General features: G+C 41.5%; 2 protein-coding genes across 5 annotated transcripts in view; one reads left to right on the top strand and one right to left on the bottom strand.

Moving 5' to 3' along the window:
• Nucleotides 1-824: 824 nt before the first annotated feature.
• On the bottom strand, nucleotides 825-4,515 carry LOC119547707 (enolase-phosphatase E1). Its single transcript, XM_037854682.1, has 3 exons — nucleotides 4,225-4,515; nucleotides 1,881-2,254; nucleotides 825-1,820 (listed from the first exon to the last, which is right to left on the bottom strand). Exons 1-3 carry the CDS (start codon nucleotides 4,248-4,250, stop codon nucleotides 1,663-1,665), a joined length of 558 nt encoding a protein of 185 aa, XP_037710610.1. The 5' UTR covers nucleotides 4,251-4,515; the 3' UTR covers nucleotides 825-1,662.
• A 2,317-nt stretch (nucleotides 4,516-6,832) lies between these two features.
• The window catches only part of LOC119547666 (adenylate cyclase type 3), a 10,788-nt gene continuing 2,873 nt past the window's right edge, over nucleotides 6,833-14,747 (top strand). Inside the window, exons 1-11 of one of the 4 annotated variants that reach the window (XM_037854617.1) lie at nucleotides 6,834-6,987; nucleotides 8,411-8,900; nucleotides 9,443-9,632; nucleotides 9,886-10,195; nucleotides 10,261-10,379; nucleotides 11,075-11,186; nucleotides 12,709-12,836; nucleotides 13,085-13,243; nucleotides 13,456-13,594; nucleotides 13,778-14,037; nucleotides 14,413-14,747. The exon at nucleotides 14,413-14,747 is cut by the window's right edge and continues 29 nt beyond it. In XM_037854617.1, coding sequence (XP_037710545.1) covers nucleotides 8,588-8,900; nucleotides 9,443-9,632; nucleotides 9,886-10,195; nucleotides 10,261-10,379; nucleotides 11,075-11,186; nucleotides 12,709-12,836; nucleotides 13,085-13,243; nucleotides 13,456-13,594; nucleotides 13,778-14,037; nucleotides 14,413-14,747 — 2,065 coding nt within the window. In that variant the 5' untranslated portion in view covers nucleotides 6,834-6,987; nucleotides 8,411-8,587. Of the gene's footprint in view, nucleotides 6,988-8,410; nucleotides 8,901-9,442; nucleotides 9,633-9,885; nucleotides 10,196-10,260; nucleotides 10,380-11,074; nucleotides 11,187-12,708; nucleotides 12,837-13,084; nucleotides 13,244-13,455; nucleotides 13,595-13,777; nucleotides 14,038-14,412 lie in introns of those variants that run through there. The other 3 variants (XM_037854618.1, XM_037854620.1, XM_037854619.1) reach the window with 3 other exon arrangements.

The following is a 14,747-nucleotide window of genomic DNA, read 5'->3' as shown; positions in this document are numbered from 1 at the left end:
ATATCAAAGAAGCATCGTCAAGAAATCAAATACAGTTGTACAATATAAAAGGTATTCTTAGGATAACGGCTTTTCAAATTTGTCTTTCGCTATACAACAGAAAAAAAAAATTAATTTTTGTGATCTTACGAATTTACATACATACATCTGTATGCATGTACTTAAATACAGCCGTCGTACAAATAGCATGATAAAGTTTTGAAACCATGATTCATCCAACATGTGTATATTTAAAGAGCTTTTTTGCAACCAAATTTACTAGAAAATGAATGATTCACGCTCCAGATCATTCATACATATGTACATATATAATCTGGTAGAACCAAAAAGAGCTTTTTCTAGAAGATTCCAGGTGAAATAAGGTTCCCACCACGATTCACTCTACTCCTTTTCACCCACTGAAGTACAGTTGTGTCCATAGTCCTCATGACCGAATTCATAACCTTAAACCAAAAATCAAACAAGTTACGTAGCATTTTGTTTTTGTAAGTTTTTCTTCCATTTATTTTTGTATGTTCTCGAATTTTCTTTTTGCTGAATGCCTGTTTTCTTGGCCATTACTAATCTTGGGCCCTTTAACTGATTCATGTTGGTGGCTGCTTGTGGAAATCGGCTTACTAACTTACAAATTAGTAAGGTTGGCTTAAGTACACGCCCCAGACAAACAATTTCGAGCGCAAAGACAATGGAAAGTAACGGAACGGAAAATTGCGAGTAAAACAGTTACAAATCTTGATTATACGTAAAACAAGGTTATGGTTGCAAAGACATTTAAATTTCTATGCCTTCGCCCCGTCTATTCAAGAACTATACTGCTTTTTTTGATTGCTATATAAAAATGTAATTTCTTATTCCGTTTTTTTGTGGTTTTTATTGTTTCTATATGGTATGATTTGTATCGTCTCTTTTCGCCAGTTGGCAGAAACTTCAACTTTTCTGGGGGTGTTGTTGTTGTTGGCAGCTTGTTGTTACATTTGCTGTTTTTGTAGTTTTGCTTGTTTCATATATATATAAATATTCATACACAATATAGGATAAGGTTGTAAAATTAAAATTCTTTAAGTGACAAAAAAAGTTCTTTTGCCTTCAAATTTCTTATTGTTGCTTTTCTTATTTAGAGATTTTGTTTGCAATTTTTTTCATTCGCTTCGTATTTATTACAATTATTAAATTTGACGCTTTTTGTTTACAACTTTTAATCTTAAAACATAGAGGGTCTCGCATCTTAATTTCGCTTACTCTGTTTTTTTTCTCTTAATCTTTCGCTTTATATATATAATTTGCTTTAAAGTTAAGTTTTTAAGTAAGGTTTTTTAAATGATAATGGATTTTTGTTGTTTCTCGTTTGTTGTTGTTGTTGTTTGCTTGGTTGGTAGTTGGTTTTTGTTAGTAGAGACAGAGAGAATCGATCGGTACGCTATAAGACTACGCTCCCATTTGCAGGATTGTTATTGGAGAATTGCGCCCGCCCACCCACGCGCAGCCACCCACGCATCATCACCCGCTCACACGTGCGAACGTTGGTTGAGTGGGTGGGTGGTGGATTGGTGCGTGTTGCTGGCGGTAGAACCGTAATTTGTGTGTTTTGCGTTTGTTTGTTTTTTGTGTTAGTAAGTATTTTATAAGTAGATTACTGAGTGTGCTGCTCCGCGGGCGATTCCCTTAGGCGGCCACTTCGCTAGCCTCGGCCCCGTTCTGCACCTCATCCTTTGTGCTGGCCTCGTCCAGCTTCGCCTTCTTCTCCGGCGTGGCAACGGCCTCATCGGCCTTGGCGGCAGCCTCGTCCACCTTCCGCTTCACGGCCTCGACGGCGGGAGCATCTACAGAGAGTAGTAACAGTTAGCACCTGAGCTCAGGAATCGGTGAAGCATATTACACACCTGTAGAGTCACCGTTGGCGGCCTCTTCGGCGCCGTTCTCAACAGCAGCTGGAGCTGCTTCGCTGCTCTCCTTCTTGGCCTCCTCGCCGTCGGCGGCAGACTCTTCCTTCTTGTCCTCGTCCTTCTTCTCCTCCTTCTCATCCTCGGCGGCGGGAGCAGCGGCCTCGGCGGTCGCCTTCTCACCATCGACGGCATCGGCGGCTGCCGCGCTGTCGGCGGCCGGTGCTCCGTTCTCCTTGGCGGCGCTCTCCTCCTCGGCGGCACCGTTCTCTGTGGTGGTTGGCTTCTCAGCTGCTGCCTCCTCGGCGGCAACGGCGTCCTTCTTCACAGCATCGACTTCCTCAGCTGCGACCTTCTCGACGACGGGGGTCTCGCTGTGGATAAAAGGTAAAAACGTGGATGAGTATATGTATTTTCTTGTGGAAAATGTATTGTTTATTGAAATAATGTGTTGTCTTCATTTTACTAATCCTATATTTGTTCTTACTTGTGGCAGTGATTAAGTAAAACAATGGAATTTAATTTTCAATAGAGGGAACCTATTCTTGCGTGACTAATTCCAGAACCCTGTTTGGTTGTCTGATGGTATCATCATTTTATTAATACACAAACACTAATTGGTAATATGAAATCATTATATTGAAACAAAATGTTGCTAGGAACAGTAATGAACAATTTTTATATAAAAATTTATAAAAAAAAAAATAGTTTTTAAAGTATTTAGAAAGACACATTTCAAAATATTGAGAGTTTTGAAGTTTTTCAAAGAAATAGTCTAGTGTTTTTAAAGTTCTAAGTAGAACCTATGCTATTTTCAAAATCTAAATGTTTCAAATCCAAGTAGAATAATACATTTTTCAGCCATTTAGTAATTTTCTTGGTCGTTTTACACCGCACTCACACAAGGGCATTTCAAACATTTGTGAAATTGGAAAATTTTCCATTCTAGCGCCGGTAACGTTTTTTTTCCCCCGTTTCCTTATTTCCTTCCTCTTGCCACTCTTTCCCATTATCCCTCTCTTTCCAACAACAACAACGGCAGCACAAAGCATCATTGTAACATCTGCCTGCGTCGGCGTCGCTGCCGTAAAATGATAAATGGGAGCAACAACTCGTGCAAACTGCGACGCAAAAAGAAACCAGAAAAGGTGAGCGGCATTTGGCAGCGTGCTCTTTTCCATATAAATGGCATGCCTTACAATGTGTGCGAGTGTGTAGAAACAACCGAAAAGTGGGAAGCTAAAAGAGATGCTTGCAGACTTGCAAAAAAGTAAAAAGCGCGACTTGTTTGAAATAAAACGGTCGAACGAGAGGGGAAATAAAAACTGGTTTTTATGCGCCTCTCTAGTGGTCTCGCTCGCACGCACCTACGAGCGGTTTAAGTGTGCGCGCGTCACGTAGCCAAATGGGACAGAGAGAGAGGGAGTTAAGCAGTGCAAGCGAGAGGCAGAGTTGTAAAGTGTGCAACGCAAAGCGACAAAAATAACGGTCAAAAGACACCCACTATGCTATCCTTTTCCTCTCCCCACAATCCATGCCAAAGAAACCCGGCACAACCTAAGACAACAGACAAAAGATTTAACGGGTTTTTTTTCCTGTCATTCCTTTCCCACCCCCAAAAATGTGAGGCGCAAAAGAAAACCTGAAAAGAATGCGGTTCATGAGCCGGCGAGCAGCTTGCGATTATTTTTGGCAATGACAAAATACCTGGAAGCGAGAACAAGAATTCGTCGACAGTTAATGCCAAGCTTTGTGAGCTTTAAGCGAGCAGAGGAGTGTGAAAGACAAGCGACGAAAATTAATGGGTTGGCGGGGGGAAAAAAGAAGCAAATGCTAAAGCAAAAGCAAACAGAGCCAGAAAAAAGACAGCTGAAATTAAACAGCACAAGAAAAAGAGCGGCAACTTGAATGCGCACACAAGCAACCAAACATACATACATTTTTGCGCACTTCGCTTGGCGCACGCACACACTCACACAATCCACTACTCCGCCGCCACCACCACCGCACATACACACACACTCAAGCCAATTCTCGTTGTCGTTGGTTTGCCGGCCGGAGAGTGAGCGAGAAGGCACCATGACGCCGCGCCAAATTCAACGGCGTCGTTTTTTGCGCGCACACCTACAATCCACTGGCGAGAGCGAGACAACAGCATTGTTGCCGCCAAGCGGTTTTGCGTATATAGACACACAGAATTCAAAAGAAAATTTTTCCAAACCGTTGCGGCGAACATCGAAAAAGATGTACACTCGCGAAATTCGCTGCCAATCCATTCCATTTCCATTCCAATTGTTTAAACAAAATGCACAAGCACACACAAAACGACAAATAAAGTACTCACTTCTTTTGCTCAGCCACATCAGCCATTTTGAATTACTGTTGGTGTTTTACTTTTCAAAAGCGAAGCGCGAAAACACGTTTAAATTGCTGGTTATTTGGTATGTGCGCCAAAAACACGATTCGAAGATCAACACGTCGTTTGGGTTTTCAGCAAACTGGGCAAATTTTATAAATTTGTGCAAACTGCCGCTTCCTCTTTCAGTAGCTTTGCTAGGAAAGTCGCTGGGTTGCTGGAGATTTAGCCGTAAAAGTGAGAACGTCCACACAGTCACGAAGAAAAACGCCGAATGAGAGAGCGAAGAGCGTCGGGCCGGCTTTTAAAGCGGCGCGCTCTAGTGTTGGTAGGCGTCGGTCCTCTGCCGTCGATAGTTCTGCCTGCGGCTTAGCAGTTTCCCCGGAAAACTGGTTTTTGAGCGTAGAAGAGGGGGATTTTCTTTATTGTTATTCAGGGGGCCTTTAGCTATTTGTGATTTCTTTTAAATTTCACAATAGAATTTCCCCCGCTGTGTTGGCGCTTTATTTGTAAAAAGCTATCGGACAAACCTTGAGATGAGCTTTGCGAGCTTGCGGCGTTGAGTTCAACGTTAGTCAACACCAAAAGAGAGCGGTCTTAGCTTCGAGAGAGAGCTAGAGGTGAAACTTGATCTTGAGTCACAGTTATTGTTAAAAATTAAGTCATGTGACTAAAAATACTATACAAAATATTAACCTTAAAATGGGAACACCTTTACCAAATGCTTTTTAATTTGTATGCTTATTTCATTGATGATATAGAAAAAGGGTGAACAATATTTTTATTTCAAGGTTCACCTCTAAAAAAGGGTTGTCAGCTTTCAAGTTTGGTTGAATATTTTAGTTGAATTTTCTAAAACATTCATCTCTTATCTTTTCAATTTACCTAGGAGTTCAGGGTCGTTTCCAGGTACAGATTAGGCAGTCTCACGTGCCATTATATCCGCTCCGGGATTATGTTACTTAAGAAAAGAAGAGGATAAAGGACAGATGCTGCAGGATCAAGATGCCCAGCTGTACTTTCGGTTTAAAATATACATTTTAAAATGTAAAACCACTGGTATTTTGAGCTATTAGGCTTGGTATAAATAAATTAATTGATTTCATACAATATTACGCAGTCAACTATCAATCAAAATCGTTCGTATCACAGGAGGATACTACCAATTTCCAGCCCGCCCAAAACCTTTTCCAGGTAGCCAGGTAAATCCGACGGCCTTGCCCGAGTTTTAGATCGGTTTAATACGAAAATGAAATGGATTGCACTGTCAGGCAGCTGCTGGGAAATTTCGTTTTCTCGCTGTGAATTTGGTGCACATGTCTCCTTTATTTTGGGCTCTCTGCAAGGAGAAGCAGCTGTCCCTTAACATTGAACATTTTGTGCACCACTTACACTACACTACCGGACAAGAAAATAGGAGTGAGATTATCAGACACGTTTCTGTTTTCACTTTCGAATGTTTTACTAGAATTCAATTTGTACAAATGTGTATACTTAGACGATTTAAAAGTATTTTTCTTTAAACTAAGTATTGCTTAAGTAATTATATTTCCATAAGTTTCATTTGGTATAACAACTTTGACCAAAAATATGAAAAATATTTCGAGTATTAGAATCAGAGGTGTGTTTTGGGGAAAACCGGTTATTTATAATATATATTCTTTTCTATTCTCTGATACATATCCTAGGTAATATTAAAACGTTTCCTATATGAAGCTTTAGTCTGGGTGTTTTAGTTTTTCGATTTATAAACTCAAAACGCAAATGCGACCATTGTATTACCAATAATAATACAATTTGAATTGGTTCATGAAGTTTTAATATTTATAATCAAAATAATTTTATTTAAAAGGTGTTTTAAACATTTATTTAAGGCTTATAATGGGCATTTTTGTAAAACAAAAAAAACGTATGTATAACGGCTATGGTCCCTGGTACTTTAAGCAACATTTTACTAAATTCAGCAAAAATGTGAGGAGAATTTTGGTTGCATCCGTGGCACTTTCTCCATTTATTAATTATTATAATTGATGTACATTCTTCATATGTACATACATACGTACATGTCATATGCCTAAGTGTGGCACCCAATATACATATGTACATCACCCCCATCTTAAGGAAACAAAACGTCTTCCGCTTTACTGTGCATTTCCTTTGCATCTGCACTCGACACAGACACGGGGACACTCGCACACACACACACGCTCTCGCAGCCCAGCAGCTGCACCTTTTTCAATGCCATTCAAGGCCAGCTGCAGCCTGGCGCTCTTCCTCTTCCACCGCCGTTCGATTACCGTTCGGCGAGAGGCATTATTAACGCTGCTGTCTAATTAACTTTATGCGCTTGCGGTAATATTCGGGCTATTTGGCAGGGGCCTGTTATCAAGTTGGCCAGCTGTACCGTTATCAGTGGCATGCCCCCGCTCGCGGACATGCGCTCACTCATGAACTTTCAGCCGCAAAAGCTCGCTCTCGCCCTCGCGCTTTCTCTCTCTCTCGCTCTCTGGCTCCAATTCTGAGCCGGGAGAAGGCGAACCGAACTAACGGAAGTCCTTGCTGCTGGGGCTTGTTGACTGTCGAAAATTTTCACTCGACAATCAGTCAAGTTTATCGGGCGCCTTAGTTTAGTCGAAGGAAATCGCGCGGCGCCAAGCGTGGAAAATCGCCAGGCAGCAGCAGAAATACAACTCCAGCAGGAAAAACTGAACACAACGAAGAAAAAACGGGAATAATCAGCTTTGGGGCAAAGTATGTTTGAAACCGTTAAATGGTGCGAAAGCAGTGAAAGAGGAAGTGGAGGTGGAAAAAGACAAACTGTACATGCTATATAACGGTTATCGCAGCCTCCCGAAAATCGAGGACGAAAGAGAGGGCTTTACGGGCCGTGGGTGTCAGTTATTTGGATTAAAATTAAAATCGAAAACTCGTTTGCAATGCAATAAGAAACGTGTGGTGTACACACACCCGCGCTCAGCTATACAAACAAAATCAGAACGCATTAAAACGAACCTTGAGCAAATCAGCCTTACCCACACAAGCACAAACAAACACATGTACGCGCATACCTAGACGTAAAAAGGATTTTCCGTAAGGAAAAAGAAAGGAGCTGTGTTACACAGTCCGTCTCAGTTGAATATATTCGGCAATAATAGGAAAGGGGGGAGGGGAAGGAAACGGTAGTCGAAATGAAGAGGAAGCGAGAGAGCGAGCCCGCGAGAGAGAGAGCGGAGAGACTCCCCACATTGCCGTTACGTTACAGTGGTCTGTGCGGGTGTCGAATGCGGTAGAAAAATGCATTATTTATTCATATCTAGGCCAGGATAAGGACAAGGACGAGAGGGCCGCCCCCCTGCATGAATTTTGACAAGTCAATTTCAATTTGCGGCTAAAATAGAAAACTCAATTTTCCCCAATTAACGCTCTACGGAAATTGCCTTCCTGCATTCGGGCGACGGAAGAGGAGCAAATTGCAAGCAGGATATTGAGTGTTTTTTGGGGAGGAGGGAGTGAATTGTGGGTCTAGTGACTGACATAATTTCCATAATTATTTCGAATATTTTTACAAAGGAATGCCATCAAGATATTACCTTATATGACAACCTCAATTAGGTTCATTTAAATATAGTATAAAGAGTTCCAGTGTTTCTCTAACAATTTGTATGCTTTGTAGTCAACTAATCAAAATTGCTAGGTTATCGGTAAGCGTGGCCCCAGGGAAAGTGTCTAAAATTTGTCATATATTTTCAGCATGTGTCAGGAGATAAGAATGTGGCATTTTTCAAACTACTCTTATCTTAATTTATTTGTGACCAGCGAATAAAATCTGAGATTCCACCTTATCGGTTAGAAATATTTTTAGAGATTAGCGGAGGCGTTAAAAAATATAATTGGAATGCACTGTGGAATGTAGACCACTGTGCGGGGCACCCACACAGACAGATACACACACAGGGACACACTCACCGCTCTCGCACAAGGACGCTTCCGCCTTGCCTCTCGCTCCCACGCGCGGTGTAAAGGGGGCAGGGCGGAAGGAGGCGCCACCAAGCAGCGCTAAGTCTCAAATTTACCGTTAACGCGAGTTTGTATTTTCACTTGCCCCAGCTTCTTGCTGCTTGTGTTTGAGTTTGTGCTTCGCATTGCTTTTATTTACCCAAGCGTCGTCTCCCAGTTTCCAGGACCTCCCTACCAACATCATAAATAAATAAGCCATTGAAATGGTTTCGCTTCATTCATAAACCAGAGAGCCCGTAGAGGGTCGCCGATCAACGAATAATTAAACGGAATCACAAGGACCCCAAGGAGCAGGTGACATCGGAGCACCAGAGCATCTGAGCATCGTAGCAGCATGCCGGAGGAGAAGGAGACCAATTTGGAGAACGGCCAGGCGACTGCGACGGCCGCCTCGACGCCCAGCAAATCGAAGCCGCAGCGCCAGAAGACACCAAACCGTCGGCGGCAGAACGACAGCGATGTGGCCGGCGGCGTGGGCATCACCGGCGGCGGAGTCGTCATCCTGCCACAGCAGGTGCTCAACGAACTATACCATAACTACTCCATCAAACAGCGCCGCAGCGGCCTCAAGTGGTTCCTCTTCGCGGCCGTGCTGTTCAACATCTGGACGATAGTAGTACCCTGGGATCAGGCGGTGCCCACAAGAGGTGAGTTGCGGAAGCGAAGTGCGCAGAAAAAACATATACATTCCTAAAAGATATTTAAAAATATTTAATTTTTAAAAAGGAATTTTGTATTCATAAATTTTCTAAATAATAATTCCTTTTTACAATCGTACTTATAGTATGGTCAAAACAAGTTATCTAAACTATTTTAGGGTTCCACTAAAATCTCTCGAAGGCCATCTTTCCATATTCCCTATTATTAAACTTTAACAATAAAAATTATGGTTGTAATAGAGTTTGGAAGAATTGCTATTATAAATTAAGATACTATGTAAGTTGATGTTTTTTTAAACAGCTTACTTAACGTATTTTTTTTTAATTATATAATATTTTCTATTTTAACTGACTAAAATAGTCACTACAAGAATAATTTCATAATTATAAAGAGTTTAACAAACTTTAGGTGTAATAATGCTAAAGCTTATTTATGAAATTGAAACTTTGCATTGGCATTTTAAAAAACGTATTTTCTTGGAGTGTGCCAAGTTTATTTCTCATTGAAAATAATTTTAAATATATTTTAGTGGTCAACTGCTGTATGCTTGTGGCGTACTTGGCTTTAACAGCTCTTCTGCACATTGGTCGACGTTCTGAACAACCGGCACTGAAGGCCTTCCACCAAATACTCCTGACGATTGTTCCAAGGGCTCTTTGGCTCCTAAGCATTCTTCACTTTTCCGCCTACGTTATGCTGCAGCCTAGCTTTTCTCCAAGGTAAGTAATCTATGGGTATACCCATTTTTAGACTGATAAGACAGCCCTGAACAACTTCGACTGACTTCATTTATAAAAATCTTAATTAACGAGACTAAGACTACATCTTAAGTCTTATTCTGCGTCTGATCTACCAATAGATCTTTTAATATCCTAGCCGATCTTTCCTTATATATTGTCTATATATACATGTAATAAAAATCCTATAAATGTTATTTTTACACATCTTCCTATCTTCCTCTATTATTTTTAGGGACGTTCTTGGCTGGGCCATCTTGCTAAACTTCCTGGTCTATGTGACGCTGCCGTTGCCATTGATTTTCCTTGGGCTGTCGATTGGATGCATCACGTATTTTATTTGTCTCAGCCTGCCAGTGGGCTACTCTCGCGACGACTCGCTGCTCTCGAATCAGTTGGCGGCCAATGCGGTTCTTATAGCCACAGCCGCGCTGATAGGGCTCTTGTACTACTTCATGGGCGAGGCCAAGCAGAAACGAGCATTCCTCGAGGCCAAGAAGAGCCTGGAGGTGAAAATGGTCATCGAGGAGCAGTCGGCCGAGCAGGTGAGCACTTATTTTATGGGTTACACTGGGTTGGAAATATATGTAATAATCATTATCACCATTAGGAACGGCTGCTGTTGTCCGTGCTGCCCAAGCATGTGGCTATAAAGATGCGAGAAGATTTGGGATCGTCTAGTTCGGAGGCTTTCAAAAAGATCTATATGAGTCGGCACGAAAATGTGAGGTAGGTCTTCATACTTTTGATAAGTATCTTTATAGCATTTTCGATGGTATAACAAATTTTAAAAAAGGTTTATAGGAATTCCTATAGGAAATTAAGACCAAAATCATTTTGAAAATGGAACGAAATCAACTAATTTAACTTGTTTAATTCCCAGCAGTTCGTTCTTGAGTTACGTCATTCAGCTAAAATAAAGACCAATTGCGCTTATACGGTTTTTAAGAACGAATGTTCTCAATTCAAGTACAATGTAATTGGTTTTTTCTCTCTGTGTAGGATACATTTTGGTTATAATGAGGTATATCCTTTCGGTATATGCTTCAATTAGTAACTTTACTTGTTTAAGTCTATGTAGGATTATAATTGGTATATATTGTCAACAATTTTAATGATTTTCCTTAAAAACTTACCAAAAAGGGGATAATAGTTATGAACGTAAATTCCCCACATTAAAAATCTAAAAGTGCTAAGAATCTAAGGACCTCAAGGTTTCTAGTTTTAACAGTATTTCATTCGAGGTTTTCCAGTCGGAAAGAATTCCAATTCGCAGAGGGACCTCATTACTATTCTACTTCCTTCCCCTAATTTAATGCTGCATATTTATAGGTGTTAATATTTAAATAAAACTAAATTGCATTGCCACTTGTTTAACTATTTGATTCCGGAATCTCTCCCACTTTTGCTTTGTACTAAACAAGCATACTATATGCGGATATCGTTGGGTTTACCGCCATCTCCTCGACGTATAGCGCCCAAGATTTGGTTAAAATGCTTAACGAGCTCTTCGCACGCTTCGATAGGCTTGCCGAGGTAATATTTTCTTGTGTTTTCTTCTTTTTAACAATTTCCATTGTTTTTTTTCTGCGATGTTTTTTCGTTGGTATTATTCCAGCTGTTCATTCACCTGTCCGTCCCTTTGGGGGAGGTCCAAACCCGTAGAATTTTCTTTTAATGATGATTATGATGTTCAAGATACGCCATCTAGAACAGAGGGACTCTTTTCATTTCCTCTTCTCGTGGTTGCTCTTGGCTTTAATTTAAATTTTTCTTTTCATTTCTGTTTTTCAGCTTATATTTTCCATTCCGCTGTCTCTTTATTATTTTTGCATTCTTTTGGGATTTCATGATGAGGGCGGGAATGACCAACAAAAGTTATGTCCAGTCAGGCGTATATAATGTTTCGAGTTGATTTTTTCTTTCGAGCGAGCTTTTTTTCTTTTGCGGTTCTGTTGAGTGCGGTAGGTTTCCCGGTTTATTTTTGGGTTCAGTTAATTTGACTGCGATTTTGCCTGGGCTTGGCTTGGGCTAAATGGGATGGGTCCCCGATGTGTGGGTCTGTTTATCCTTTCGCTGACTTTGGGGAGTATTGCGTTTTCAGTTCATTTGTTTGCTTTTGTGGGCAGGGTTTGTGGGTGTCTTATGTTGGTCAACATATTTCAATCATATAGAGTGATTAAAGCCTTTTATTAAAGGGTATACTTATTATTATACCCGTTACTCGTAGAGTAAAAGGGTATACTAGATTCGTCGGAAAGTATGTAACAGGCAGAAGGAAGCGTTTCCGACCCCATAAAGTATATATATTCTTGATCAGGATCACTAGCCGAGTCGATCTAGCCATGTCCGTCTGTCCGTCTGTCCGTCTGTCCGGATGAACGCTGAGATCTCGGAAACTATGAGAGCTAGGCTATTGAGATTTGGCGAGCAGATTCCTGAGCTTCTTACGCAGCGCAAGTTTGTTTTAGTAGAGTGCCACGCCCACTCTAACGCCCACAAACCGCCCAAAACTGTGGCTCCTACAGTTTTGATGTTAGATAGAAAATTTTAACTGAAATGTATTAGTCTTGTCCATACCTATCGATTGACCCAAAAAAAATTTTTCTACGCCCACTCTAACGCCCACAAACCTCCTAAGAAAAAAAGCTATGACGTCAGAGCCAGACAGTGCGAAATGTTTTTACGCGTGTATGTGTGTGTATGTTAATAGTTGCCGGCCGAACTTAGCGGCAAAGAGAAAAGCACTGCCGGCGCTCAGAGAGAGCAAAGTGCGCGGCTAACTTATTCTATTGAACAATGAAATTGTCACGCCTACCCTAACGCACACAACGCTTAAATCTGTCTTCCGCCGGTAGGTGGCGCATTTAAATCTCGCTTTGCTGCTTGCATATCTCCATTTCCCTTTGGTCGCTTAAGCTGAGTAACGGGTATCTGATAGTCGAGGTACTCGACTATAGCGTTCTTCCTTGTTTTTTAATGTAAACCGTTTTATAAGTTTAATTTTAACTGCGCTCCTTGCTTGACTTGAACTAAATCACATTTGTCTCGCCCCTAGAAATATCAACAATTGCGCATTAAGATTCTTGGCGATTGCTATTATTGCATTAGCGGTGCCCCCGATGAGCGACCGGATCACGCCGTCATGTGCGTGCACATGGGACTCTCCATGGTGAAGGCCATCAAGTGAGTAGCGGGCTGGAGACAGCCAAGTAGCTCCCTGGGGAAAGTGGGGAAAACTGGTTGACAGGCGAAGGGCGTGGGGGCGATGCCAAATCAACGTTTGTTCAATTAATAATAATTGCACTTAACCACGCTCGCTCCTTGGAGAAAGGCTTTCCCCAAGCATACTTTCCGGCGTTACTAGCAAACCCACCAACCAACCAACCATCCATCCATTCACTCACTCACCTGGGCATGTTGCGTGTTTGCAGGTATGTGCAGCAGAAGGCCAACTCACCTGTTGATATGCGTGTGGGCATTCACACGGGAGCCGTGCTCGCCGGCATTCTTGGCCAGCGGCAGTGGCAGTTTGACGTTTACTCCAAGGACGTAGAGCTGGCTAACAAAATGGAATCGAGCGGGAAGGCTGGGTGAGTTACTTGGCTTTAACTGCTGGCACGTCACCCACACTTCTGTTGCATAATTGATAACCGACCATCGTGACTTGTGGCAAATGTGGTTATTATGATTTGACTTTGTCACTTTGCCATGCAAATTTATGGGTCTGTTTTGCCAACTCCGTCACTCCCTTATTATGGCTGTTGCTTACTCATGTAAATTGCATTCGCTCTAATCTGTCCAGACGCGTTCACATTTCGGACAAAACGCTGGCGTTCCTTAATGGCGAATTCGAGGTGGAGCCCGCCTTTGGGGAGAAGCGGGAGGAGCTGTTGCGCATCGCTGGTCTGAAGACGTTCTTCATCACCAAGGTGGTTAAGCCGGTAAGTGGAGGGCCTTAACTAGATACTTATATTTAAAAAAGTTATGTTTCTGTGGTACGCCAAAGTCATGAATAAATATAATAAGATTTCCAGATAACCATTTAAAAAATAATTTAAATCAATGTTTTGTTGCATTACCTGTATATTTTTTAATATTTAAAAAAATGCAATCCATTTCCCCAGTTTGCATCGCCGTGTGCCAGGAAAATCAATGAAATCCAAGGCGAAAACTCTCACCAGAGTCCCAATGGATCGACCAACGATGTCGGGGTAGGTGAAGATGACAACGATGACAACACCTTGGACGACGAGGAGCTCCTGGCACAGAATTCCGTGTCCAATGGACACCAAACAGAGGTGGCTGAAGATGAAGAAGAGCAGGTGAAATTAGAGAACTTTAAGCAACGATTGAAAGATGAACTGGTTACCCGCGATGGACATGAGTAAGTAAAAAAGATTTTAAGTTCCACCTTTAAATGTACAAATGGAATACTTTTTTAAGTAAACAGAATTAAAGAGCAATAACACCTGAAAGAAGCAATATAATAATATTAAAATTCCTTTAAAATTATTCATTTCTGATATCAAATGTTCTGACAAAATAAGATATTTAAAATGATTACGAAATCAAACGACTATATCCATTGGCTTTCCAAAGTAAACAAAAGTTTACGTGTTTCAAGAGCTACAAAAAGGTATACACGAATAAATATATATTCCTAATAATTATTGGACTATAATCATGTTTTAGGCAATAAGGTATCTTTAAGTTATGCATTAGTTGGCCTATAATAATAAAATCACCTTATCTCTTTTAGGAACCTAACCAAGGACACTAACATATTCCTGCGCTTCAAGAACCCGCAGTTGGAGCAATCGTATGCCGTATATAGAGAGCCGTACAGTTCCCTTCCGCTCCTCGCCGCTCTGCTGGTGCAGTGCATCGATGTGCTGTACTCCTACTTGGTTCTGCCACGATCCACACTCCACTTCATCAACATAGCTGCGCCGCTGGTGCCAATCGCCATGCTGGTTGTGATCAGCATCGCCGAGAGCTTCAGCGGCATGCTGCCCAAGTTCTTCGTGGATGTGAGCAAGCGATTCAATGACATTACCTTCGTCCGTGAGCTGGCCGCCATAATTATTGCACTCA

This window comes from Drosophila subpulchrella, chromosome 2L, assembly GCF_014743375.2.
Source record: "Drosophila subpulchrella strain 33 F10 #4 breed RU33 chromosome 2L, RU_Dsub_v1.1 Primary Assembly, whole genome shotgun sequence".
NCBI classification, from domain to species: domain Eukaryota; kingdom Metazoa; phylum Arthropoda; class Insecta; order Diptera; family Drosophilidae; genus Drosophila; species Drosophila subpulchrella.
The sequence above is the reverse complement of the archived record's forward strand: the minus strand, read 5'-3'. Positions and strand labels throughout refer to the sequence as shown.